At 41.1% G+C, this 26378-nt stretch overlaps 2 protein-coding genes and 1 non-coding gene across 5 annotated transcripts in view; all 3 read right to left on the minus strand.

Moving 5' to 3' along the window:
- The window catches only part of LOC147643448 (uncharacterized), a 34124-nt gene extending 12062 nt beyond the window's left edge, over window positions 1–22062 (minus strand). Inside the window, exons 1-4 of one of the 2 annotated variants that reach the window (XM_086834719.1) lie at window positions 21803–22062; window positions 18716–19229; window positions 17867–18628; window positions 17108–17601 (exon numbers count right to left, since the gene is read on the minus strand). In XM_086834719.1, the coding sequence (XP_086690845.1) occupies window positions 17589–17601; window positions 17867–18165 (312 nt within the window). In that variant the 5' untranslated portion in view covers window positions 18166–18628; window positions 18716–19229; window positions 21803–22062 and the 3' untranslated portion in view covers window positions 17108–17588. Of the gene's footprint in view, window positions 1–17107; window positions 17602–17866; window positions 18629–18715; window positions 19230–21802 lie in introns of those variants that run through there. The other variant, XM_086834720.1, reaches the window with a different exon arrangement.
- On the minus strand, window positions 6242–6315 carry TRNAR-CCU (transfer RNA arginine (anticodon CCU)). Its single transcript has one exon. It is a non-coding gene; the product is annotated as a tRNA-Arg (tRNA).
- Rev1 (Rev1 DNA directed polymerase) lies at window positions 21283–26093 on the minus strand. 2 transcript variants are annotated; one of them, XM_086834718.1, is made up of 6 exons: window positions 25915–26093; window positions 24515–25854; window positions 24178–24460; window positions 22895–24111; window positions 22670–22822; window positions 21283–22156 (listed from the first exon to the last, which is right to left on the minus strand). In XM_086834718.1, the coding sequence occupies exons 1-5, from the start codon at window positions 25948–25950 to the stop codon at window positions 22672–22674; spliced, it is 3027 nt and encodes a 1008-aa protein (XP_086690844.1). In that variant the 5' UTR covers window positions 25951–26093; the 3' UTR covers window positions 21283–22156; window positions 22670–22671. The 2 variants fall into 2 exon arrangements, with proteins under 2 accessions (XP_086690844.1, XP_020807605.2); XM_020951946.2 differs by lacking the exon at window positions 21283–22156 and having other exon boundaries at window positions 22197–22822.
- Window positions 26094–26378: the final 285 nt, after the last annotated feature.

The following is a 26378-nucleotide window of genomic DNA, read 5'->3' on the forward strand; positions in this document are numbered from 1 at the left end:
TTCTTACAAGACATGGCTAGATCGATTCAGCTGTTCATTCTGATCAAGAATATATATGATTTATAGGGTCGGAAATGATTCCTTCATTGTGTTATAAGCTTCTGATTAATACTAATTCCCTAAAAAAGGTATAAAAACAGGCATTTTTTTTAAATAATCAGGTTTTTCCAAACATCATAATTAAGCCAAAAATGCATCAATTTCAATTCGGAAAGCTGTTCTGTGTTTGTTTTTAAGGCGCCAACAAATCTGCGTACTGCGTTTGCTGATGCTGTTAAAAGATTCTGACTAAAATTATAATAACCTGCAAACTGGTATAAAAATAGGTATTTTTTTTAAATAATCAGTGTATTTCAAACATCATAATTAAGCCAAAAATTCATCAATTTCAATTCGGAAAGCTGTTCTGTGCTAATTTTTATAGCGCCAACAAATCTGCATACTCAGTTTTTGAATTTAAAAAATTCAATTTTTTGCTAAATTTTGACAATTTTAATGATGTAACCCCTTATCTTTTTTTCAATTTTCGGAAAAAATGCAAAAATTTATTTTCTTACAAGACATGGCTAGATCGATTCAGCTGTTCATTCTGATCAAGAATATATATGATTTATAGGGTCGGAAATGATTCCTTCATTGTGTTATAAGCTTCTGATTAATACTAATTCCCTAAAAAAGGTATAAAAACAGGCATTTTTTTTAAATAATCAGGTTTTTCCTAACATCATAATTAAGCCAAAAATGCATCAATTTCAATTCGGAAAGCTGTTCTGTGTTTGTTTTTAAGGCGCCAACAAATCTGCGTACTGCGTTTGCTGAAGCTGTAAAAAGATTCTGACTAAAATTATAATAACCTGCAAACTGGTATAAAAATAGGTATTTTTTTTAAATAATCAGTGTATTTCAAACATCATATTTAAGCCAAAAATTCATCAATTTCAATTCGGAAAGCTGTTCTGTGCTAATTTTTATAGCGCCAACAAATCTGCATACTCAGTTTTTGAATTTAAAAAATTCAATTTTTTGCTAAATTTTGACAATTTTAATGATGTAACCCCTTATCTTTTTTTCAATTTTCGGAAAAAATGCAAAAATTTATTTTCTTACAAGACATGGCTAGATCGATTCAGCTGTTCATTCTGATCAAGAATATATATGATTTATAGGGTCGGAAATGATTCCTTCATTGTGTTATAAGCTTCTGATTAATACTAATTCCCTAAAAAAGGTATAAAAACAGGCATTTTTTTTAAATAATCAGGTTTTTCCTAACATCATAATTAAGCCAAAAATGCATCAATTTCAATTCGGAAAGCTGTTCTGTGTTTGTTTTTAAGGCGCCAACAAATCTGCGTACTGCGTTTGCTGATGCTGTTAAAAGATTCTGACTAAAATTATAATAACCTGCAAACTGGTATAAAAATAGGTATTTTTTTTAAATAATCAGTGTATTTCAAACATCATAATTATGCCAAAAATTCATCAATTTCAATTCGGAAAGCTGTTCTGTGCTAATTTTTATAGCGCCAACAAATCTGCATACTCAGTTTTTGAATTTTAAAAATTCAATTTCTTGCTAAATTTTGACAATTTTAATGATGTAACCCCTTATCTTTTTTTCAATTTTCGGAAAAAATGCAAAAATTTATTTTCTTACAAGACATGGCTAGATCGATTCAGCTGTTCATTCTGATCAAGAATATATATGATTTATAGGGTCGGAAATGATTCCTTCATTGTGTTATAAGCTTCTGATTAATACTAATTCCCTAAAAAAGGTATAAAAACAGGCATTTTTTTTAAATAATCAGGTTTTTCCAAACATCATAATTAAGCCAAAAATGCATCAATTTCAATTCGGAAAGCTGTTCTGTGTTTGTTTTTAAGGCGCCAACAAATCTGCGTACTGCGTTTGCTGATGCTGTTAATAGATTCTGACTAAAATTATAATAGCCTGCAAACTGGTATAAAAATAGGTATTTTTTTTAAATAATCAGTGTATTTCAAACATCATAATAAAGCCAAAAATTCATCATTTCAATTTGTTATTAAGGCGCCAACAAATCTGCGTACTGCGTTTGCTGATGCTGTTAAAAGATTCTGACTAAAATTATAATAACCTGCAAACTGGTATAAAAATAGGTATTTTTTTTAAATAATCAGTGTATTTCAAACATCATAATTAAGCCAAAAATTCATCAATTTCAATTCGGAAAGCTGTTCTGTGCTAATTTTTATAGCGCCAACAAATTTGCATACTCAGTTTTTGAATTTAAAAAAATGCAAAAATTTATTTTCTTACAAGACATGGCTAGATCGATTCAGCTGTTCATTCTGATCAAGAATATATATGATTTATAGGGTCGTAAATGATTCCTTCATTGTGTTATAAGCTTCTGATTAATACTAATTCCCTAAAAAAGGTATAAAAACAGGCATTTTTTTTAAATAATCAGGTTTTTCCAAACATCATAATTAAGCCAAAAATTCATCAATTTTAATTCGGAAAGCTGTTCTGTGTTTGTTTTTAAGGCGCCAACAAATCTGCGTACTGCGTTTGCTGATGCTGTTAATAGATTCTGACTAAAATTATAATAGCCTGCAAACTGGTATAAAAATAGGTATTTTTTTTAAATAATCAGTGTATTTCAAACATCATAATAAAGCCAAAAATTCATCATTTCAATTTGTTATTAAGGCGCCAACAAATCTGCGTACTGCGTTTGCTGATGCTGTTAAAAGATTCTGACTAAAATTATAATAACCTGCAAACTGACATAAAAATAGGTATTTTTTTTAAACTTTCAGTGTATTTCAAACATCATAATTAAGCCAAAAATTCATCAATTTCAATTCGGAAAGCTGTTCTGTGCTAATTTTTATAGCGCCAACAAATCTGCATACACAGTTTTTGAATTTAAAAAATTCAATTTTTTGCTAAATTTTGACAATTTTTGGAAAAAATGCAAAAATTTATTTTCTTACAAGACATGGCTAGATCGATTCAGCTGTTCATTCTGATCAAGAATTTATATGATTTCTAGGGTCGGAAATGATTCCTTCATTGTGTTTTAAACTCCTGACTACCCTGCAAGGGTATAAAAATACCTTGCACACCTGTGCGTTTCCCCCCAAAGAACTTGACCCAATTTAGGCCACGACATTCCCCTGGAGCAGCCTTGAGGGCACCGCATTGCGATCGTTGGTGGGCAACGCCAAACAGTATCTGCTTAATGACTCAATTCCGTTTAATTGAACATCGGTCCGGGCAATTACACAAGACATTTAGTGGCTTTAATGCGACCACTTGACCGACTCAAGTCGTTTCGCGTTTCGCCCGACGTTTCCACATAATTAAAAGGCCGGATTCTAATTATTAACCCAGACCCCGCCCCGCCCCGTCACCCTCAACTAAAGCGAAATGTGTCAGAAGGCATTTAGAGGGGCATTCGTTTATGCAAATGCCACAACACAGCTGCAGTCGTCGCCTTCAACGGCGGCGGGGTGTGCGAATGACAAACGACTTGAACTTGCGGCTGGCGGCTGGCTGCTGGCGGCCGAAAAGACACAGAATCATAATAAAAACGAAAATGAAATTCGCAAAATTTAATAAAGTTTGTCGGCCGCCATAAATTGCGTTAAGCGTTAACCATTTTACATGTGTGCGACATGCTGAGCGGGTCCGAAGGTGAACAGCACAGCGCAGCACGCACAAAGCACAAAATGCAAAGAAAACCGTCAGCTTCGCACTCAAGTTTGTGTCCTAAGTCTTTCGTTTTGCGGTGACTTTTTTGACTCATTTTGGGTGCAGTTGCGTGCGCATTTGCATTTGTTTGTTTGAAGTTTGTTTTATTTTAATTGATATTTAATTGCAGGCACACACAATTAGAGGCCAATAAGTGTAGTCATTTGAGTAATTTTTAAATTAAATAATAAGCTGTTAATAACTATGTATAACTAGGCTAAGATTTCGTGCCCACTTTGTCAGAAAAAATATTCTAGCAAAAGTCTGTTTCCCAAGTCTTTCTTCTTCAGCATTTTTTGGTTCAGTGCTTAAGCATTTGCATTCGGCTTTGGTGACCATATTTTTAATTGATATTTAATTACGAGCTCGCACGATTAAACGCACATAAAAATATTCATACAAGTGGTTTGTATATTTATTTTTTATTGATTTTTTTTATGACCGCAGCTGCAAAATGAATGCGTGTGTAATTTGATTTTATTATTTACTTGTGTGAGTTTGTAAGTTTTTTATGTGGAGCAGCAGCTGTCGCAGGAGGACAAAAGGTGGTAAAGTTTTGGACGCAGGTGGGGAGCAAAGTGGCCACAATCGAAGGAATATATCTAGAAGAGACCCGCATATCCCATATCCATTCTATTGTCCCATCAAACCCTCGTCTAACACTCTTCAAAAGTTCAATTGAAGTTCTCACGTTCGCATTTGTTTGGCTAATTTGAGCTGGGTTCTCGCCGCTGGAGAGAGATAATTCCAATGAAACAGGAAACGCACTCAAAGCGCTTTTGTTAGGCTGTGTGGGAATCCGTCGGATTTTGGATTTCGTCTTTAATGATTGCCTGGCAAATGGCCAAAGCCGAAGCCGAAGCCAAAGCTTGAAGCTCAAAGCCCGTTCGAACCCTCTAATTGAGACTAACTCAGACAAATTTGTCTTGTCGTTAGCGTTGGAGGGGATTTAAATTGAATTGAAATTGGCTCGCAATTAGGCTAAACGAGATGGATATTCAGGGGTGAGTTTATAGAGGTTTTGTTTTGTTTTTTCCTTGTAAATGACTCCTTCACTACCTTTAAAGCTTCTGACTAAAAATATAATACTCTGCAAGGTTTTATTTAAGCCCTTGGATATTCATAACTTTTTGGGTCTCTAAAATTAAAATACCCTGCAATGGTATAATGATACCCTAAACTCTAAACTCTATGGCATTGGATTTATACCTGCCCCTGCATCTCATTTACCCTTGACCATGGCTCTTGAGACACTCCTTAGGAGTATTCCTCCTGCCCACTCCTATCTGTTTGTCTATATCTTACATATCCGCTATCTACTGCCACTATCTGGCCATTTGGCTATTTGGCTGCCTGCCTGCCTGCCGGCCCGCGGCCTAAATGGCCAGCAAAACAACAGCAACATTGAACTCGACAAGGATTTCGTTGCGTCTGCAACTTTCTTGGCGTCTGCAACCCACGGCCAAGATTTGGCGCCATTGAAATTGAACAACATGCAAAGGCCTGGCAAAAAAAAAAAAAGAAAAAAACAATCCAAATGGATAAAGAGAATTCAAACTGGAGCTGCTGGAGCAACAATAACAAGACCACGCAACAGTGGTGATTCGTTTAGGCCAAAAAAGTAGATAGAAAAGATGAAAAAATGTATTCCTTTAAGCATACGACTTTTTAAAGGGGTTCTCTATTATTTTCTGATCTTGAATTTTGTTATTTTTTTGTTAGAACGATTTAAAAGAATTTTCTATATATTTTTAAACATTTTTTAAGTATTTTTCTAACCATAAACGTTTATTTAAGCGAAGAAAATCGATATTTCACCATCACTGCCACGCACCACAGCCTCCGATTCAGATTCAGACTCAGACTCAGTCTCAAACTCAGACTCGATTCGAGACTCAACCTAGACATTTGTGGGCACGATTGGGTTTTTGTTTGGCGGGCATTGAATGCTTTATTTGGTAGTGAAAACGATTTGCCAGCTTGGTGCCAAGTTATGCGTCGCCCATGGCTTGAAAAATAAAGGAAAACCTGAAGAAAAAATACAACAAAATAGGCGCCCAGCTGCACTTGAGTCTCGAATTTCCGTGTATTGAACTTTTGGCTAAACAACGGACGGCATTAACTATAATTTGGGTAGCAAAATCGTCGATTGTCGATTGTGGATGCAGTTGAATGTCGGCTCAATGTTGCTCGTGTTGCTGATGGGCAGATGTTGCTGTTGCGTTTGTCATCGGGGCAACATCTGAAATTGCAATTGCAATGGCAACGACAACCTCAAACAGCAAACTGCAACTGCAACAAGGCTTGTCAGGGTTTTGGACAGCAGCAACAACAACAACGAGGATCTTACTATCAAAAGGCACCGCGTTTGCTTCCGCCATCATTAATAATCCGAATGGCCATATGCTGATGCTCCCAATGTTACTGCTGATCCAAAGAGCACACTGAGAAAAAAAATTGTAGGAGTAAAAAGAAGGAAAAAAATAGTACACAACTTGACCCCAGACGGGACTCGAACCCGCAATCCCCGGCTTAGGAGGCCGATGCCTTCTCCATTAGGCCACTGGGGCTTGTTGTTTTAATTTGTTTGTTTTTTAATTTAAAATGTAATTGTTTTTAATGAGTTTATTATGTTTTTTAATCAGAAATATTTAGCGGAAGTTGTAAAATGTTGAAGGGCAAATGCTAAATAATACAAAGAAAGATTTTAAGGGGTAAAAGAATCAGTTTAAGGTGATTTATTAGAAGTCCTCTTGCCTACATATTATGTAGTTTATATCAACATACATTTGTACCACTGAGAGGTTGAATATAATAGTTAAATAAGATCTGGATTTCTAAATAATAAAAAAAAACACACTAGCCCCCGCTCCAGCCGGGAAATCGATCCCCTGAACTTCCGACTGTGTGGTTCGATGACTCCGATAGTCACAGGACCACTGGGGCTTCTTTGAATGTCAAGATTTTGATATATTTAAATTTATATTCCTGACTCCTTCTCTATTTTTGAAGCTTCTGACTAAAAGTGAAATACACTGAAGGTATAAATCACTCATGGGTTTTGTTGATTTTTTCTCTCCGTGCAGTTACAGCTGCTCTTGTTCTTGATGTTGCCTGATCTTGTTGCTGTCATTTTGCTGGGACTTTTAATTTATTTATGGCTGGCCGACTGTTTGGCTTTGGCTGCCAGCATTCAACTGCCAACGGAGGGCCGCCAATCTGGCCGGGATGCTGGCGAGGATCAGCTTCAGTTAAAAGTTGCCCAGTTGCCCAGCAGTTAGCAGCCAGTGTCCAGTGTCCAGTGTCCAGTGTCCACGATCGAGTGTCCCCCTAAATGGCAATTAAGCAAACAATTTATAGCGAAAATGTTCGATTTAATTAATGTTCGGATTGCACGCAGAAATTAGCAAACACATGTGAGCGGTGCGAGTGGAAGGGAAAGTCCGACAAGGACTGCCATTGGGCTGAGACCAACTTCTGGCCAGAAGTTACAGGCCATAAACACGCCAAAAAATTGCGCTCCGACAGCGCCAGGCAATTTAAATAAAACTTTTGCTTAATTGCAATGCCAGGCAACACACAGTGCAACTTGCTGCAACTGCAACTGCAACTGGAACTGCGATCGTTAATTTAAATTGAACACATTTAGGACATGGCACTGGGATGGACGCTCCTCGGGATGCATTTAATTGCCATCGAAGCCCGGCCAGCAGCCTCTCAAGTCCCGGCTAAACGATTTCGTTTAATGCAAGTGCCCATCATTTTGGGCCGTTCCACGTGCTGAAAGTGATTTCGGGCCGGAGCACCTTTCGTTTTGCCTCCTGCCCTGCGGTCATTTTGGTTATGGCAAAACCGGCAATTAAGGTTCCAGCACCGCCTGATCCACGATCCCCTCCTTGCCCCTCGCTAAGCCTTCCGCCTAATGACTTTTTAATTGGCCTGGCCAAATCCGTCGATCGGCGGTGAGTAACTAACTGCTCATAGACCAGCAGAGCCTGGTGTCTCGGATTACCAATTGAGCCATCAGCCAGCTGATGTAGACTGTAATCCGAGACGCCTCCATCTAAGCCTGGATTCGCACTTGGAGCATCCAACCAGGACACAGAGATCGGAGCATTGGCGTGACAGCTGCAGAGCCCCCAATAATGTCTCAATCGTGGCCATAAAGAACGGAAGCTGCTGCTGCTGCTGCTTCTGGGGATCTGCGAAGCAACAGTAGCCAAAAAAAAAAGAAGAAATTGAGGCCAACTCAAATTACAAACTGGCACGCTCTTGTCTTGATTTTAAGTCATTACTTTTTTATTTCAAGAAAATCGAAGAATTTATGGGTAAATAAAGTAGGTATCTCGGGGTAACTCTAATAATTCAATACCAAACTTGAACTTCTTTATAAATTATTTATATCACATTAAATGTTAGTTTAGTTATCAAGTTCTTATTGTCTTTCTCTGGCTCTCAAACACTAAATAATCATATTTCCTGTCCAGAACTCATCTTTCCATTATCCTTATTTAAACCCCAACTTCCTTCATCAATTTCTGATCGAACTGTTACATCTTCATGGAGTATTTTTGATATTCTGAATCTGAAATTAAAGCAAGGCACGCAATCCTCGGACAGCCAAAAGAAATTCAATTAAGCAACTGTCGTTCGCGGGGGCTTTGACATGACTTAGATGCGATTCAGGGGGCTCCCACTCGGGATCGTGGATCTCGCAGCAGGGTGTGGCGCCTGGAAAGGACATCAATGGCCAAGGAGATGGCCACGGACAGTGCCATTGGCATTGGGCAAACGCAGCGGGTATTGTGCATTTCAATGCCATTGACGGTGGCAAAAATATCGAGACAGGGATTGGTTTTTTTAGTATTCGTATTGGAATTGGTTGCCGGACCCTGTCTGGGGCACCGGTTGTTTATGCTGGTGTTATTTTCATTGCAAACAAATGATGAGGAACACGCAAACGCACTCAGACAGAGACCTCTCCAGCTCCTTGTCCGACTCCAAAGAGAAGACCTCGAGGCTGTGGAGGCTCAAATTGAAATCACAATGACTTGAGGACTTTTCAAGACCAAGTGGCAGGCACATAAATAAATTCTCAGACGACCGGGCAGAGCGAAATTTGAACAAACTTATTGGATGATTTTTATGGTCACTTAAACTGAATTTTATGTGGACCAGAGCAGCAGCAGCTACATCAGCCATAAACTATAAAATATAAATGAAAAAAGAAGCTGGACAAGAGGTTCTTTGGGCTCTCTTCTCTGCAGCAAAGATTCTGTGATTAAAAATTATTTAAAAATTCTTTCTTCTCTGCCTCCTGGCTCACCCAATCGATTGCATCTCAATTTTTCCCGTTCGTCGCTTTCCTCATTTTAATTTCATGTTACCAACTCTTTGTTGTACGTATGTATGTTGTCCCAAAAAAGCCAAAAAGGCGTATAAAATATTTGCAGTTTATTAAGGCTGATTGAAATTTATGCGGCACCGCCGATATAAAAAGAAAAAAAAGGAAAAGGGGAGCGAAATGAGGCGAAATTCCATCAGAGTGCTAATGCGTGTTTGATGCTGCTCGCAGGTGTTGAAGCAACTGCGTTTTTTATGATAAGATATAGCGCCCGAGACGACCGATGGATCGATCCATTGCATCGGCCCAAAAATGAGGCAAAAATTTAATGAGCCGCCGGCGGATCCTGGGTTAGTGCAAAAGCATGGTGGATCCGCCACGGGAGGGGTTACCTTTGCACAGAGAAAAATTATTAATTAAAAAGAACTTACACCCAAAAATCTGAGTTGGAATATTAATTAAGGGTTAACAGAAATCAATTTTAATTGAATTACAACACATTTACAAAGTTGACAACTAGGGAAGCATTTTTTAATTAATTTTTATGACCAACTCTTTTAAAGCAAAAATGAGGTAATGAATCCAAGCAAAAAGTGATTGGAAAAGTAATTAAATTTACATTTAATAGTATTTTTTAAATAAAATGTATTCAAAATGTGGCTAATTTTTTATTATTATTTAATTAACATTACATTACAAATTGCAATTAAATTTATATGGCCATTTCCATTTACTGCCTTTAATTTGCCATTTAATGCGTTCAAGAAAACCTTAAATTTGGCATTGCTTAAATCAATATTTATCTATAATTTTTTATATCATAACTAAGTCAAAAATACATTAATTTTAATTCGGAAACCAGTTTTGTGCTAGTTTTATAAGGTTAACAAATCTGCATACTAAATTTAAACTTTTAAAAAATGAAATTTATGTGCAATTTTTGAAAATTTTAACGTTGTAACCCCTTATCGGTTTTTCAACCGGACATAGCTAGTTCGATCCTGCTATTGATTCCGATCAAGAATATATATGACTTCGTCACTGCATTTCGAAGGACTTAAGTGTCATTAAAACGAAACCTGACATCAAAGAACTAATGTGAAAAACCTAAAAATATTCTAAAATATTTAATATATAATGTAAATTTTTGTAAATAATACTTTTCCATGGTGCATAATAAACCCTCTGGCTGAAATGTATCTCTCAAATGCCGTTGGAATTATGCGAGCCAGGGCAACTCCTCAAAAAGCACAACTCTTGGCAGCATGCTCAGGGATCTGGAGATTTCTTAGGAGCGAACCCGGACCAGTGATTGACCAAGTCGTGACTTGGCCGCCGCCCACGCCCCTTGGAGTCGCAGTGAGTTCCTCCCTTTTTACCCGAAGCCCCTCTGCAAATTGAGTTTGCAGTGAAGCCTTTTGTTTGCCAGGCTGCTAGACAAGTGCGTGGGCCAGGCTCGGCTCCAACTCCAACTCCAGCTCCAACTCCAACTCCAGCTCCAACTCCAGCTCCAACTCCAGCTCTAACTCCAAGCGCAGCTGCCTCCAAAAGGGACGCCAGTCTGGATTCCCAAGCCCAACTCCTCGATTCCCGATTCCAGGCCCAACTGGCGACATCTGCGATCTGCGGCAACGGCGCAGACTTGCCTTTTTAAGGCAAACAAGCCGACATCCCAGGCCAAGGCAGGCACACACCTCCTTCTCCTGGTCGATGAAGGAGGAGGACTGCACAGATCTTTCCTTCCAGTCCAGGTTGAGGCACTGCAGCTGTACTCTCTGTCTGTGCTGTGAAGCCAGCAACTGCTTCTTGAGTCACTGTGATCTGTAATTTAAATTATTAAAATAAATATAAAATGTATCAAAAACCATGTAACAAACTTTAAGAAAATTAAATGAAATATATAGACAATATTCAAATTGTTTTTTATTTTAATACTTACACCCTAAATAGCATTTTCCAGTCACCACTGAAGGCACCTCTAATGTTTGCACCAGCCGCCGCTTGGGCATAATGTTCTGGTTCGCTAAACATTTATGGCGATGTCTGGGGAGATCGTTGCGTGCTTTCCTAAGCCGGTCATTGTTGCAGATGGGAGTGGAGTTTGCTTGGAGTTTGCTGTGGAGTCCGAGTGGGAGTGACTAGAGGAGGCAATGGAGGCGATGCAATCCCGCGTGGGCCAGCTGCAGGTGTTCCCACAGACTGATGGGCGCCATTTAGGCATCGATGTGGGCGATTTGTGGCACGCCCATTTCAATGAAATGGCGCCAGGAAAGGCGCAGCCCCCCGAAGCGGTAAGCTTTTGATGCAAATTCCTCAGAGCCACGACTCTCTCAACATGTATGCAAATTATTGTCAGCGAGTTGGTGACACATAAAATGCAGTTAAAGGTTGGACACACCACTCGCTTCCAACTGGTTGTCGGGCTGTCGGAGATCGGATTGGAATACGGAATGGCCAGGCAATGTCAAAGGGGAGACAGACAATTACGCTAATGGGACACCAGTGGCAAATTAATTAGCCGCAGGCTTCAGTCACCTTAACAAAAACATGCCGGTATTGATTGGTCTTTAAATAAAGCGAAAGGCCGTCAAACTAAGATTCATCTTAAATTGGAATGTCTTTAAAGTTAAGTTAAAGAAATTCATAGATCAAGAATGAGCAGGAATCAAGGATTATATGGGAAATAGGTTTCTGAGAAGGAATTTCAGCTATGCACGACTTTAAGCTCCCCTCATAAATCTTCAATTATTAAACACAAATTACTCTTTTTCCCAGCTGCTTCATTAGGTTTTAGCATATTATATTTTATGGATTTCCCGAGCTTCGCATAAATCCCCAGCCCTTGGTAATCTTAATCCAGCAATCAAGTCTAATTGGCAGCGATTCCCTCAATGCTCAGCTGCATTATCCCGGCGGACTGATACAGGTGTCGATCATAAAGGCGGCACACCAGCATCACCTGATCTCCTTGCCTCTGTGGTGTGCTCTATACTATAATTGGATATACACATATTCGGTAGCCCGTTTGTGCGGGGAACCGCCTCCCCGATTGCTAATCGACCTCCGGCTGGAATTGCTGGCGCCGCAGCACCAGCAGCAGCATGTAAATTCAGCTGTGAGCCGAGAGCAATAATAATAATGTCCATAATTACACGGGGAGCACAGAGCCAAAGTCAATGAACAAGCGGTTGCGGTGGCGGCGACAACAATAGCAGCAACAAAAGCAACAGCAGCAACAGCAGCAACAACAGCAGCAGCAACAGCAGCAACATGTATGTCACAGCAGCAGCAACAATGGCAGCAGAGTTCTTATCGCAACTTACAACTTGTTACGATTTCGTTGACCAAAATTGGTCAACGAATCGCGCTTAATTTGGCCAATTCAGCTTGGACCCAGCTTGGACTCGGCATTGTTGCTGCGAATTGTTTAATTGCCAGCGTATGCGGCGCCATAAATGCCTCACAATACAATGCTGTCGCTGATGTTGGACAAAAAAAAAACTAAAGGAAGCGAAAGCTGTTTGGCGATCTGTGATCAGCGATTCCATAATTGCAGTGACCAGGCAATTGATGAGCCCGCGATCCGAGCCCAGATCAGTGATGCTAGCAGCCTATATTTCCTAAAAACGGTTCATAAAACCATGGAGAACTGGCAGCAAAAAGGGAAGACGGGCTAAATATTATTTATATTTATGATATTTAAGAATTTAAGGCCTGAAAGTGCCACCACTATTCAAGGCAGGCAAGGACCAAGGTCCCAAAGATCATGTCCCTGCCCAAGTCTGGCGGCTAATGATGGGCCCCCGCCAGCCCATAAAAGTGAAAAGAACATAAACTTAAAGCGCAACTCGGCGGACACTTAGCGGCCAAAGGCGGTGGATTCCCTCGATCGCCGTGACTTTGGGAATTGGTGTGAAATTGGCCAAGTGGAGAGAGAGGCCATCCTTCCAGGAAGCGGCAACACTCGAGCCGTGTAATTAGGCGTTTTCTGGGCCGATCTGGCGGCTGTTAAAGCTGTTAAGACCGCGCTGCTCTTCGCATTTATCAGTGCAAACAAGCGTTAAGAGCTCTCGCTTAAGCCAAAATCGAAAGAGCAGCGAAAAATATAAAGAAAATGGTTTAAATTCGATAAGAAGGATTTGAAGGAAAGATATTTAGACCCTTGCAGAAGCCTTAAAAATAGTGAAGGAGTCATTTCCGACCAGAATCAACAGCAGAATCGAAATAGCCATGTCCGGTTGCAAAATAAATTTTTGAAATTTGTTCGATTTTTCAAAAATTGGCAAAAAATTGAATTTTCCAAAACTTAAAATTGAGTATGCAGATTTATTAACGTAATAAAAACCAACACAAAACTGCTATCCAAATTGATATTAATGCATTTATTGGCTGAGTTATGAGATTTTTAAATTTCAATTTGTCAAAAAAATGGTCTTTTAAAAATATTGCTAAATATTGATTCATAGAATGCGAATATTTTATTAATTTAACACAAAACCATTTTGTTAAAATACATTTCAGGGAATATAAGTTTAAATATACAATATTCTTGACTTTCATAGAAGCCCCAGTGGTCCTGTGACTATCGGAGTCATCGAACCACACAGCCGGAAGTTCAGGGGATCGATTTCCCGGCTGGAGCGGGGGCTAGTGTGTTTTTTTTTATTATTTAGAAATCCAGATCTTATATAGTTACTATATAGAATCTCTGAGTGGTACAGATCTAAACATGACAAATGAAAAAATATGATAACATAACCAAAATTGTTTAATTTTAATAGAGAGAATTAGTCAAAAGTTTAGGAATAAATGTGGCTTGGAAAAATGTTTAACTTTGATGTTAATCAACCGCAAAATGTTAGCTACGTTTAATATATCATTACCTCAAGCTTATCGAATTATTTCGCTTGTTTTTATTATAAAAATTAAATAAATATTTATTATAATTTCTTTAATTTTATTAAATTCCAAACCCTTCAATATATTTACTTAATTTCACGTCATCATCTCCAATTCTTTTATTGCCTGGCCTAACGTTTGAGATGTTTGAACCCGCCTCCTTTGAAATTGGAATCGCCTCACGTGGGTGTCTTAGCGGCAATACAGGGATTGAGGATTTGAAACTCAAGTGGTGGAGCCTGGGAAGCATGGACCACACTCTGGCCAAGAGTAGAGTATGCAGATTTATTAACGTAATAAAAACCAACACAAAACTGCTATCCAAATTGATATTAATGCATTTATTGGCTGAGTTATGAGATTTTTAAATTTCAATTTGTCAAAAAAATGGTCTTTTAAAAATATTGCTAAATATTGATTCATAGAATGCGAATATTTTATTAATTTAACACAAAACCATTTTGTTAAAATACATTTCAGGGAATATAAGTTTAAATATACAATATTCTTGACTTTCATAGAAGCCCCAGTGGTCCTGTGACTATCGGAGTCATCGAACCACACAGCCGGAAGTTCAGGGGATCGATTTCCCGGCTGGAGCGGGGGCTAGTGTGTTTTTTTTTATTATTTAGAAATCCAGATCTTATATAGTTACTATATAGAATCTCTGAGTGGTACAGATCTAAACATGACAAATGAAAAAATATGATAACATAACCCGTTATACTTTTTTCCTATACAAAAATCTAAAAACATGTAAAGTTCCCTTCCATATAATTTGATGATTATTTTCTTTACAATTTCGACTCAAAACTAGAATTGTAGTAGCAGAATATGGTTTACGATAGGCACGCTTCACTGTACGCCCTTTGGCGAGGCGAACGATGTTTTATGCCACAACTAATAAGGATAATTGCAACGCCGACTGGACGTTAAGTGAGTCCAGACGGTCAGTTTTGGCTTTGGCTTTAGCTTCAGCTCCAATTTCGCTCCGGAAATTTGACAAATTGCCATCGTCGTGGCTGGCTGCTGTTGCTGCTGTTGCTGCTGTTGCTGCTGCTGTCTTGTAAACGGTTGCAGGTGTTTTGGATGGGCGTGGCGTGGCTTGATTTGGATTCGGATACGGGGATTCGGATTCGGACCCTCGCAAAGTCCGATTTGTATCGCTGTCCAATTAAGCCGGGCAACATGCGGCGGCAACATGTTGCCTGCCTGGCTGCCTGCCAAGATATTGCTAACGAACCACTGACAATGCAACGCCGTCACTTTGACACTCCCGCCAAAGAGCACCACGAAGGAATTACGAAAAATTCATTACGATTTCGATTTAAGTTGAATAATTATTTATCTAGATAATGCTACTCATTCGGCCAAACTGAAAACTCCGCTGACTTGACTCGCTGTGATTCATATCGCGGCAATTGCAGGCGTGTCAACGGCAACAGTTGTTGCTGCTTCTGTTGCAGTTGCTTTTGCTGTTGCTGCTGCAGTTGCTGCTGCAATCTCGAGCAGCAAATGGCAACGGCCGCTGCCTGACATAAAACAAATAGACTGTCAGTTTATGTAGCTTTTCGGAATGACTAAATGTTGCCGTGATTGTGCCCCCACCGACCAAGACTATAGCTTTTCGATCGCTGTAGGTGGATTTAAATCGGGGATAACCGTAATTGCAACGGTAGCAGGAGTGTTAACTGTGATGGATGTGGGGATATCCTGTTAAAGGAAGCTTAGGTGGATTCAGATTAATGGGTATTAGCAAGGTTCATGGGTAATGTAATTGGAAATTAGAAAAGGAAATTAAAGAAAATCGAAATCTGTATTGAGGAATTTCCCCAAGTAACCATAACGAATTTCATAAATCTCTAAATACTTTGTGCAATTATTAGCATTTGTATTAACTGCAGCTGATGTAATGCCGCGATTAATGTCGGAAGCTGAGCAGAACTCTTGAAATGGATGCAATTGCACCTGTCAGCTGCCATCAGCAAACAGCTGGGTGCCCCCCCTTAGACCCCCTTTTGGAGGCAGGGGCGGTGCCTCATGCTTAGCATATTTCCCAGGCAATGCGGCGACTCAATTACAACTGGCCGGCTGCACACGACATGGCGTATCTCTCGATTCCCATCGGATATATCTCTACGTGGCCGCAGTGAGTAATTAAAAATGCGTGAAAGCGCGCAAACAGAATGCTATCGTTATCGCAGACCGTCGCAGAGGGGCTCAAATAAATCAAAGCTTGGACCAGTTTGCAGATCAAAAAGTAAATACAAAATCCAAGCAAAAAAAAAACATATAAATAAATAAAGGAAATCCATTGGCGGGCAACGGCAAATTTTAGCCAAGATTTATGTGGCCATAAAGGCGATTAGAGAACCAGGCGAAACGTCAAAAGACAAAATGCACCGCAAAAAAAAACAAAAAAGAAACCACCGCAACAGCATCCAAGTCCGAGTCCAGTTTGCACTTTACACGATTTTGTAATTTATTTCTGACGCTTCGATTGGTGGCGGCGGTGGCGGCGGTTCGGCATTCTAATGGCAAGTGCACGTATCTGAATATATACATAGATATATGTAGGTGTATATATAGATGGTGTGCCACTGGCGGTGTTCACACTTCCAATTGCCAATTTGCATATTTTTGGCATACGTAATGCCCCAGCAAGGCGCAGCAGCGGCAGGAAGGAGCTTTGTGCAGCTTCGGCAGCAAAACAAAATAAGCAACAAACAACAGATACAACGAGCATAAATCAGAGCCACGTTTATATTCCTTTATCGCCCGCCAGCATCTCCGTCTGGCAATTCATCTCGCACTCAATTTCCATTCGTTTTGTATTTGTTTACGGGGCGCATAATTAATTCCAATTGCGCATGCGAGCCAAATGTTGCGCATACGCCATGTAGGTTCGCACCTCAAGTGTGTGTCGCGTGACACGAGCTTGAAAATTAAGCTATTAGCGAATTATTACCAAAATTGTTTAATTTTAATAGAGAGAATTAGTCAAAAGTTTAGGAATAAATGTGGCTTGGAAAAATGTTTAACTTTGATGTTAATCAACCGCAAAATGTTAGCTACGTTTAATATATCATTACCTCAAGCTTATCGAATTATTTCGCTTGTTTTTATTATAAAAATTAAATAAATATTTATTATAATTTCTTTAATTTTATTAAATTCCAAACCCTTCAATATATTTACTTAATTTCACGTCATCATCTCCAATTCTTTTATTGCCTGGCCTAACGTTTGAGATGTTTGAACCCGCCTCCTTTGAAATTGGAATCGCCTCACGTGGGTGTCTTAGCGGCAATACAGGGATTGAGGATTTGAAACTCAAGTGGTGGAGCCTGGGAAGCATGGACCACACTCTGGCCAAGAGTAGAGTGGCTGGCCATTGATGCCGCTGATGTGTTTTGACTGCAGAACTGATTTACGACCAGCGCCTGCCGAGCGGCAATTTGTTTGGACGCAGGCGTTGCTTGCTTTGGAGTTGACTTGGTTGGAAAGAGGCTCCTTCCCCGTCTCAGGCCAAGGCCAAAGAGACGAATTAACGCGGCAGTCGGCACATAACTTGCCGAACGCATAAAACATGTTAAGTAATCAATTGGTGGCCCTGCAATAACCACAGAAATAGCAGCTACATGGTATCAGAGGTGTCAGAAGATCTATTTCAAGAATAGCAGATATTAAAAATGTTCAAAATCTCAAATAAAGAAAGTACCCTTATTCCCAGAAAATGAGATCAAAACCTTCTAATATAAATTAAAGAGTTTTTGTTATGATAATATCTTAAAGATCACCATAGTAAATACCATAAATTATATTAAGAATTCTCTAAATAACACGCAACAAATATCTTTATAAAAAGGACAACTTACCAGCACTGCGTACGTAGAATCCAGCCCAGCAACAGCACTGGAACCAAGTGTCCATTGCCAACGATCCAGGGTCCAGGCAACAATTGCCGCATTTTTAAGGGCCTCCAAACACGTGCAACTCGTTGTCGCAGCCCCACCTCCAGGTTCCTCCAGCTCCGTGGCAACTTCAAAGTATCCTGCGGCATAATGCGCTTAATAAACCATGAATCACTGTCCACTGAGGAGGCTGTCAGGGCTTCAGCTGCGTCTGCCAAGGCAGCAGCAGCAGCAGCAGCAGTCCAGCATCCCAGCAGCAACATGGCAGGAGCAACAGCAGACGGCCAACATTGATTTTGTCACGACGCAAACACTTTAAAGGCAATTGCTAAAGTGCGCTGCGTCCTCGTCCTCGTCTGGTTCAAGTAAATGATGTGCGCATGTGATAAAGGGCTTGAGTTCGGGCCAACGCTCCACCAAGTCCGCGGCTCCGATTCAGCTTCAATCCCTTGTTGTTGCTATTGTCGCCGGTGCTTGAGTGGCATAAAAAACGACTTGCACTTGGACTTGAGCTGGTTCTCCCTCTTGATCCTCTCTCTCACTCTCCTGCTGTTGCTGCTCCAAGCTGCGAATGCTACAACTCCCACTCCTTCGACGACTCCATGGGGGCTATCAACATTCTCAGGTGCGCCTGCGCGGCCTTTGTTTCGGCCATGGCCATTGGGCATTGGACATTGCCGGCTTTTGTCAGCTCCTTACTCAGCTGGCCCCCGAAAATTGACTGGACTTCAGAGGGATGCACAGGAAGAAAAGAAGGTATTAAGAAGGTATTATAGATTAAAGGAATATAGCAATATATCTATATATATTTACCAATAAAGTGTAAGGAAAATCCTGCCCATAATTTCTTTCTCTGCTTGGGTAACCCTTAGCCCACCATTGAACTAGTTAAGTTGTTAGCTGGGCCTCAGGGATCGGGCTCAGGCTGAGGCTGAGGCTGAGGAGGGAATAGTGGTTTCAGGAGTGTAACCTCATCGGATTTCGCAGTGGCTGCCTCCACCTCTTCCAGCCCGGGATCATTAATCAGTTTGGGTTCATCAGCGGCAACATGGTTCATTAGCTTTGGTTGCTTGCGGTTGATGTTGCTGCTGCTGTTGCTGATGTTGCAGTTGCAGTTGCTGCTGCTGTTGCCCCGTTTGGCGGCTGCTGCTGTCGACGATTCTAATCATAAGGCACAGCACCAGGAACGGGCTCTCTCTCTCTCTTTCTGTGACTCTCCTCTGCCGCCGGCCAGGTTAATTGGCTAGAAGTTTTGCATAGGCACAGCCTCCGACGGTTGCTTTGGCGGCTAAATCCGAATCGTCTGCCTGGGCTTATTTGGTAGCAGCTGAAAAGAAACAGAAAAAAAAAACAAGTATAGGAAAAACCACAGGTATTATCAGCATCAGAGCCGCAAATCCTCCACACTCCATCCAGTGTGTGTGTGTGTGTGTATGGATATTTACATGTGGTCAATGATTCCGTTTTCCGTTTTCGGCACAGGGCTCGGATTCAGCCAGAGTTGGCTCAAAGTATATAGCTTCTCTATGGCAGTGATCTTGTCGCAGCCGGTCACGTCCGATAATGTTGACAGTTTCCAGCTGCTCCGCCAGCTACTGGTTGTTGTTCAGTCGTCGTCGAGTTTTATTTGAGTTCCCGAGCGTGGGAATAATCTGGGCAACACGCTGGGTCTCCTCTAGTCCAGGGGCCCACAAAGTTGCCACAAGTAGTGCCTGAAAGGTACTCACACTTGGCCGTCAAAATCACGATGGAAGGAACTCACTTGACATGGCTGACAGACCCATAAAATCTTTTCTGAATACTATACAGTAGTTCTAAGAGGTTTCCCTTATATATTTACTGTAAAATTATGATTTTTTAAGTATAAAAAACTATGAAAATTTACTAAGAATGTACAACTTTACCCACAAGAACTCATTTACTGCGGTTAACTTTTAATAGCTGACTTCCCAGCCGCCTTGGAGTCGTTGACAAATCACGTTGGCAGCCAACAAGTCTATCAAAACCCGACAACATTTGCATCTGGCCGGGGAGCGGTCTTTTCACAGATTACTCGACTTCATCACCATGATGGAGCAGACCAGGACAGACCAGAGCAGAGCTGAGCTGGGAGCAGGGAGAACAACAAGCATGTTGCAGCTACCGAGTTCCCCGACGACAGGATGCATAAAATTTATGAAACAACGACGCCTTTTGCGCACATAATTAAATCAGACAAAGCGTAGCTCATGTAAATCCCCACTCAGTGCCAGGGTACGGCTCCTAGCCCAACCCACAGAGAGACCAGAGAGACACCAGCCACATGGCCACCGCCACCGGATGCTGGAAGAGCCAGCAATGCAGCTTGACTATTTTTAATTACCGGACAAACATCTGCTCCAGCTTCAGCTTCAGCTGCCACGCCAAGTGGGGTGGCCTTCAGTGGTGGTAAGGCAAAATATATCAAAATCATGATATATATATAAAAAACATAAAAATAAATAGTACTTAATTGTTACAAATTTAAAATTGAAAAGCTTTTTTATATCACAGCAGGCTATTAAAATTCTAGTCATAAGCTTCAAAACTAGTGAAGGAATAATTCCCGACCCTATAAATCATATATATTTTTGATAAGCATCATCAGCCGAGTCGAACTAGCCATGTCCGGTTGAAAAATAAATTTTTAAAATTTTTTCGATTTTTGTCAAAAAACGATAAGGGGTTACATCATTAAAATTGTCAAAATTTAGCAAAAAATTGAATTTTTTAAATTCAAAAACTGAGTATGCAGATTTGTTAGCGCTATAAGAATTAGCAAAGAACAGCTTTCCGAATCGAATTTAACGCATTTTTGGCTTAATTACGATGTTTGAAAAACACTGATTATTTTAAAAAAATACCTATTTTTATACCAGTTTGCAGGTTATTATAATTTTAGTCAGAATCTTTTAACAGCATCAGCAAACGAAGTACGCAGATTTGTTAGCGCTTTAAAAACAAACACAGAACAGCTTTCCGAATTGAAATTGATGCATTTTTGGCTTAATTGTGATGTTTGAAAAAACCTGATTATTTAAAAAAAGGTCTGTTTGTATACCTTTTTTTTGGGAATTAGTATTAATCAGAAGCTTATAACACAATAAAGGAATCATTTCCGACCCTATAAATCATATAAATTCTTGATCAGAATGAACTGCTGAATCGATCTAGCCATAACTTGTGGGAAAATAAATATTTTGCATTTTTCCCAAAATTTCAAAAACGATAAGGGGTTACATCATTAAAATTGTCAAAATTTGGCAAAAAATTGAATTTTTTATTTTCCAAAACTCAGTATGCGGATTTGATAGCGCTATAAAAATTAGCACAGAAATGCTTTCCAAATTGAAATTTATGAATTTTTGGCTTGGTTATAGCTTTTTTTAAGTAGTGATATAATCAAAAAATTAAAATTTATAAATAAATCATTGTCAAAAAGCTAGTGGCTTTAAAAGTTTATAATGAGTAAAGCTGATTATATTCATATTTCCTAGGAAACTGAAACCTAAAATTGTGATTATTCTACACATAACTTAAATTTTTTCCTATAATCTATGCTTGTCTTTTACCTTCTTAATTTGCTAACTATTAAGAAAAAACTTTAAATATATTCCTAGATAGAACTCAACCAGATATTTGCCATCTCTGGCTTCCTGGCAATGGCACTGTAATTGTTATGGTTTGTCATGGGGCCTGAGGATGGGATGGGCACGGATTGGAGCTGGGATTGGGACTGGTGCTGGCACTGGCACTGGCACTGGGACTAGGAGCAAGCGACTGGGTAGGCATGCGAATCAATTACATATTACAGCCGCTCCGGCGACGTCGCAGCGATTAACTGCAGTGACTTCAGAGTTTAGAGAACTGTGCAACACTAACCTGTTCGAGCGTCGGATTCGATTCGATGCCGCTTTCATTAAAGTGCAAATTATGACTTGCCAGTTCCGCCAGGTGTTGTGCCCGCCTGGCCTATTTGTCTTGAGTGGCCCGGCTTTGCCCAGATCTCCGCCGCCGCCGCCCCGCCTGATCTCTTTGTGCATCTGGGAGCTGGGAAAGAGCCACCGCTAAGATGTAGGGGCTCTGCCCTTTAACGTATGAAGTTATCAACGCCATCGTCGCCGCAGCAGCAGCAGCAGCAATAGCCCCACATTATTTACAGCTTTTACAACATTAATTGCTACCTGTGCGCGCATCTGGAGTTGTAAATGACTCTGGTGGCCCCTTTTGCTGCTCCTGGAAGGCGATGGTATTGTTCAGAAATAGACATCAATTATTTTTAATTTAATACATATTTTTATTCGAGATTTTTGCAAAAATAAATGACTTTACTTGAAATGCATATTCTTCAAATTATCAATTAGCTGTTCTTCTGGCCAGATGGCAGATATTTGCTTTTAATCATGTTGTTTACAGGTTTCATTTAACCAAATACTTGTTTTTAAGTATACACTTTTGGAATTGCTCGTTTTTTTCAATTAAATTGTTTCAGTTAAAAATAAACTTTACATTCTTTAATACTGAATGAAATCAGTTAACTTGTAGCCTCTTAGTTGTTTTCAGTCTGAGAAATAATAGTAATTATAATAAATTCATGCAAAGGGCAAGGCACTTTCTTTGGATTTTCCAATTCTTTGAAATCTTCATCATAAATGATCAATTAAATTGATCAAATTAAAAAGGTTCAGTATGAATATCAGATCAGATATCCTACCAATCAGCAATGTATCACATATCCATTCAAATTACCTTTAGAACACATTGCACTTGGCGCAGCGAATGGTCTCGGTCAAGTGCATGTGGTAGCCATGCAGCTCCATCATCATGTCCTGGATACACATCTCGATGTGATTGTAGGCCAAGTGCCAATGACAGGAGCTGCCGCGTTTGGCGTTGATGAGGCTGCAAATAGGGAATGGCAAATTTAGTTGACAATAATTCTATTGAAAATCTTTTTTATAAATAAATAATTACCGGCACAAGTGTCTCATCACATCGTACATCAGGTTCAATTTGTCAGCCTTTAACAGATGGCACATCTGCGTGTAAATAATATTCACGTCCGCCGGCAGAGGCACATCCACGTTGCTGACCCAGCCGTTAAGCACATTCTTGAAATCCCCCTCCAGAATGGTGGACCCCACCTCCTTTTTGGACGGAATGGCAGGATGGTAGTCGCCCAGCTTCAGCTTCTTCCGCGTGGGCACCTCTTCCGGGGACCTGTTGATGTACTGCAAAAGGGCAGGATGCGTATGGTTGGGAAGCTCATTGATGTAATCCTCCACAATCTGGTCCGAGCGACAGTTCTCGTTCTTTGCGCGGGCAGCTGCTTTTTTTGCCAATCGAGCCTGGCCTGCCCTGGAAGTCGAGGGCTGAAGATCGCTGGCATTTAAGGGACTAGTGCTCGTTAATTGCCTTTTTGCAATACAAGGTGGCGGCGGTCGCGTCTCATTATCCGATGGAACAACGAATTTATTTTCCTTCTCCATGAGTAGATGTTCATGCGCATTGTTGAGCAGCTCACGGCGTAAATCGTCCGGCAATTCTGCCAAAAAATCCGGATCGATTCCTCCTGGTCCTACTGCAGCGTTCGGTGTTGGTTGCCCACCATTAGAGCCAGTGTTCTCTTCTTGGACCACAATCAATGGTTTCTGAGCCTCTGCTGCAGTCTTCAACATTTCTAGCACAATCCTTGGTTGCTTAATCTTGACCTCGGGCATAGTTATTTCAGGCGCTGGCTTTTTCTTTGGAGGCTCAATTGGGTCCCTTGTTCGCTTCTCGGTGATCTTCATAAACATTTCCTTGAGGACGTTCTCCTTCTTCACCTCGGCGATATCCTCGAGCTTGGTCAGATGTATGCCAAGGCCGCGCAGCTCGTGGACCGGCAGATCGGCTTCCTTCATCAGGTTGAGGACCATAGTGGTAATCACATTAATATCATCGGTGGCATGCTTGAGGTTCGAGGACTTGTTAATGATATCGCACACGCCATGGCCCATGTACTTGGAGGTCTCTACGGGCGCTTCGGCAGCACGGACCATAATCTTCAGATTAATGGACTTGGTCTTCCGCTTCACCTCGATCAGACGCTTGGTGACTTCGTCGCTGAGCTGCCGAAGGAATTGCTCGCACTCGATGACCTTGGTGAAGCGTATGCCAAAGTTCATCTCGGCGGAAACGGTTTTGCGAGCCTGAAAACGAAACAAAACTATTAAAACCCATTGTGCCAAAGGGAGAGTTATTCTTGCGGTATCAACCTGCTCATAAACCAAGGGACGTGGATCGATGCCCCGGCAATTGTTGTGTAAATTCAATGCCACCTTCCTGCCCAGCAGCATGCCCAGCTTCACCAGCGACGTTTGCTGCACATCGCCACAGTTGGTCATGCCAGCCTGCTTGAGTTTGTGGGTCATACTGCTGCCCACCCCAGGCAGGGTTTCCAATGCCATGGGGGCCATGTAGGTCATGAAATCCTGGTTAGATGACAGCAAGTGCTGACCATTCGGCTTGGCCTTCTTGGTGGCCAGGCGGGCCAGTAGCCTAAGAGCGAATCATTATTAGTATAAAAGCTTTTAAATGCAAGTTTCTACTCACTTATTTGGTCCCACTCCGGCCGAACAGGGACATCCCGTCTTGGTGCGAACCTCCTGTCTGAGGTGCTCCACGAAAGCCATGACGTCCACTTTTAGTTCGCTTACCATATCGGTCAGCTCGACGAACATCTCGTCGCAGCTCACAGCCTCAATGTTCAAGGTGTACTGGGCCACCGTATCGTACAGCGTGTAGGCCACCTCCCTGTAGCCGTCAAAGTCGTAGGGAATCGTCTTTAGCTCCGGACAGAGCTTCAGAGCTTGTCCTACAAACATACCGTTGCGTATGCCCTTGTCCCGGGCCTCGTAGCTGCACGAGGCTATTTCCGAAAGCGACATCTTCTTGTCGAACCCCGAACGCACCTTGTCCACCTTGGTGTCGTCGTGCATGCGATGCTCGAAGCGCTGCGCAAAGAGTTCCTGCTCCAGTTGTCTGTCCGCCTGCGGATGCACGGGCACATCGGTGGCTCCACTACCGCCTTTGGAGTGGGTCACCGCCACCGGCAAGCCACGGAGTTCCGGACGGGACCTCAGGCCCACGGAAACGAAAAAGCAGTCCATATCGATGTGCATTACATAGCGGAATTCACAGCTATCGGTGGATTTCTTTAGATATTTCAGTTCCGCGCGCATGGGAAAGCCTTTGTTGGCATTGGCCTGTCGTAGCTCGCAGACATACTGCTTGAAGCCAGCTCCCAGAGTGGCGATGTGGTGCAGTCGGGAGTTCTTGTAGAATTCAGATAGAAAACGCGGATCGGAGGCGGTGCGCGCGTGATTCGAGTTCGACGACGTGCTGGACAGATTGTTGATAGACTGATTGGTCTCGGACAAACTGCTGATCTCGGCTTTTTTCTCCGGCGAGGTAAACACAGCCTGCTGCAGCTCCTCGAGAACGTCGAATAGATCAACTTCCATATCTTCCTTCGGAGGCTTTGCCTCCTTTTTGGTCTCATTTACACTGCGATTTTTTACATTTGCATAGTTAATCCTCGGCTGTGAGGTTTTCTGGTTAGTGAACAGCAAATAGGGCTTGTAGTCCACAATCTTATTCTGCGCCAGACAGTCCACCACCCACTTGGCACTAATGAACTTACTGAGATTCATGTTCCGCACCTTGACGTCCGGCAGAGTGGAGGCGATTGTGTAGGTTGTGTGCGACCGCTCGTAGTGGTGATAGGTTCCACCGTGCACCATCATTATGCGCTTCAGCTCATCCGCCGACGGGTCAGTGCGGCCATTCACAAATATCGAGATGCCCTGAAACAAGTCTGACTTGCGAAATGGATCGCTGGCGGCGGCGAATTGCTCCTCCAATTTGGACTTTTTGGCCTCGAAGTAGCCGCCCTAGGGGAAATGTATTTGGTTACTTGAAATGAGCGTCACACACTTAGTTAATAAACCTACCCATTCTCCAAAACCATTGTCTTCGTCGCGTGTCATTTATTTTATTCTAAATCATAAGAAATTACTTGCAAAATCTTAGTTGTCAGTGATGAAAAAGGAGAAAATAATCGATAGAAAGCTATCGGTATCAGCTGTTTCCCGGCTGATTCAGTGTTGCAAAACTACCGAAGATCTGTAAGCGTGTAAGATGTAAAATGTCAAAGAAAAGGAATTCAGAGTGACCAAATACCAAAAAATGATATCGATATATTGGTATTTTGATATATTTTCAACGACGAAAAAACTTCCGACAGCCGACGAGAGACAATTCTGTTAATTATCATCCATCCGACAGCCGAAAAGAGAGAATTCTGTTAATTAACATCCATCCGACAGCCAACGAGAGAATTCTGTTAATTAGAGCAGGACTGTTAATGAATTTTATTTCCTGCGTGGGAATTCTTCCTACATGACATTCTACTTCC

This window comes from Drosophila serrata, unplaced genomic scaffold (assembly GCF_035046125.1).
Source record: "Drosophila serrata isolate PLE 108 unplaced genomic scaffold, ASM3504612v1 contig_273, whole genome shotgun sequence".
Lineage (NCBI taxonomy): Eukaryota > Metazoa > Arthropoda > Insecta > Diptera > Drosophilidae > Drosophila > Drosophila serrata.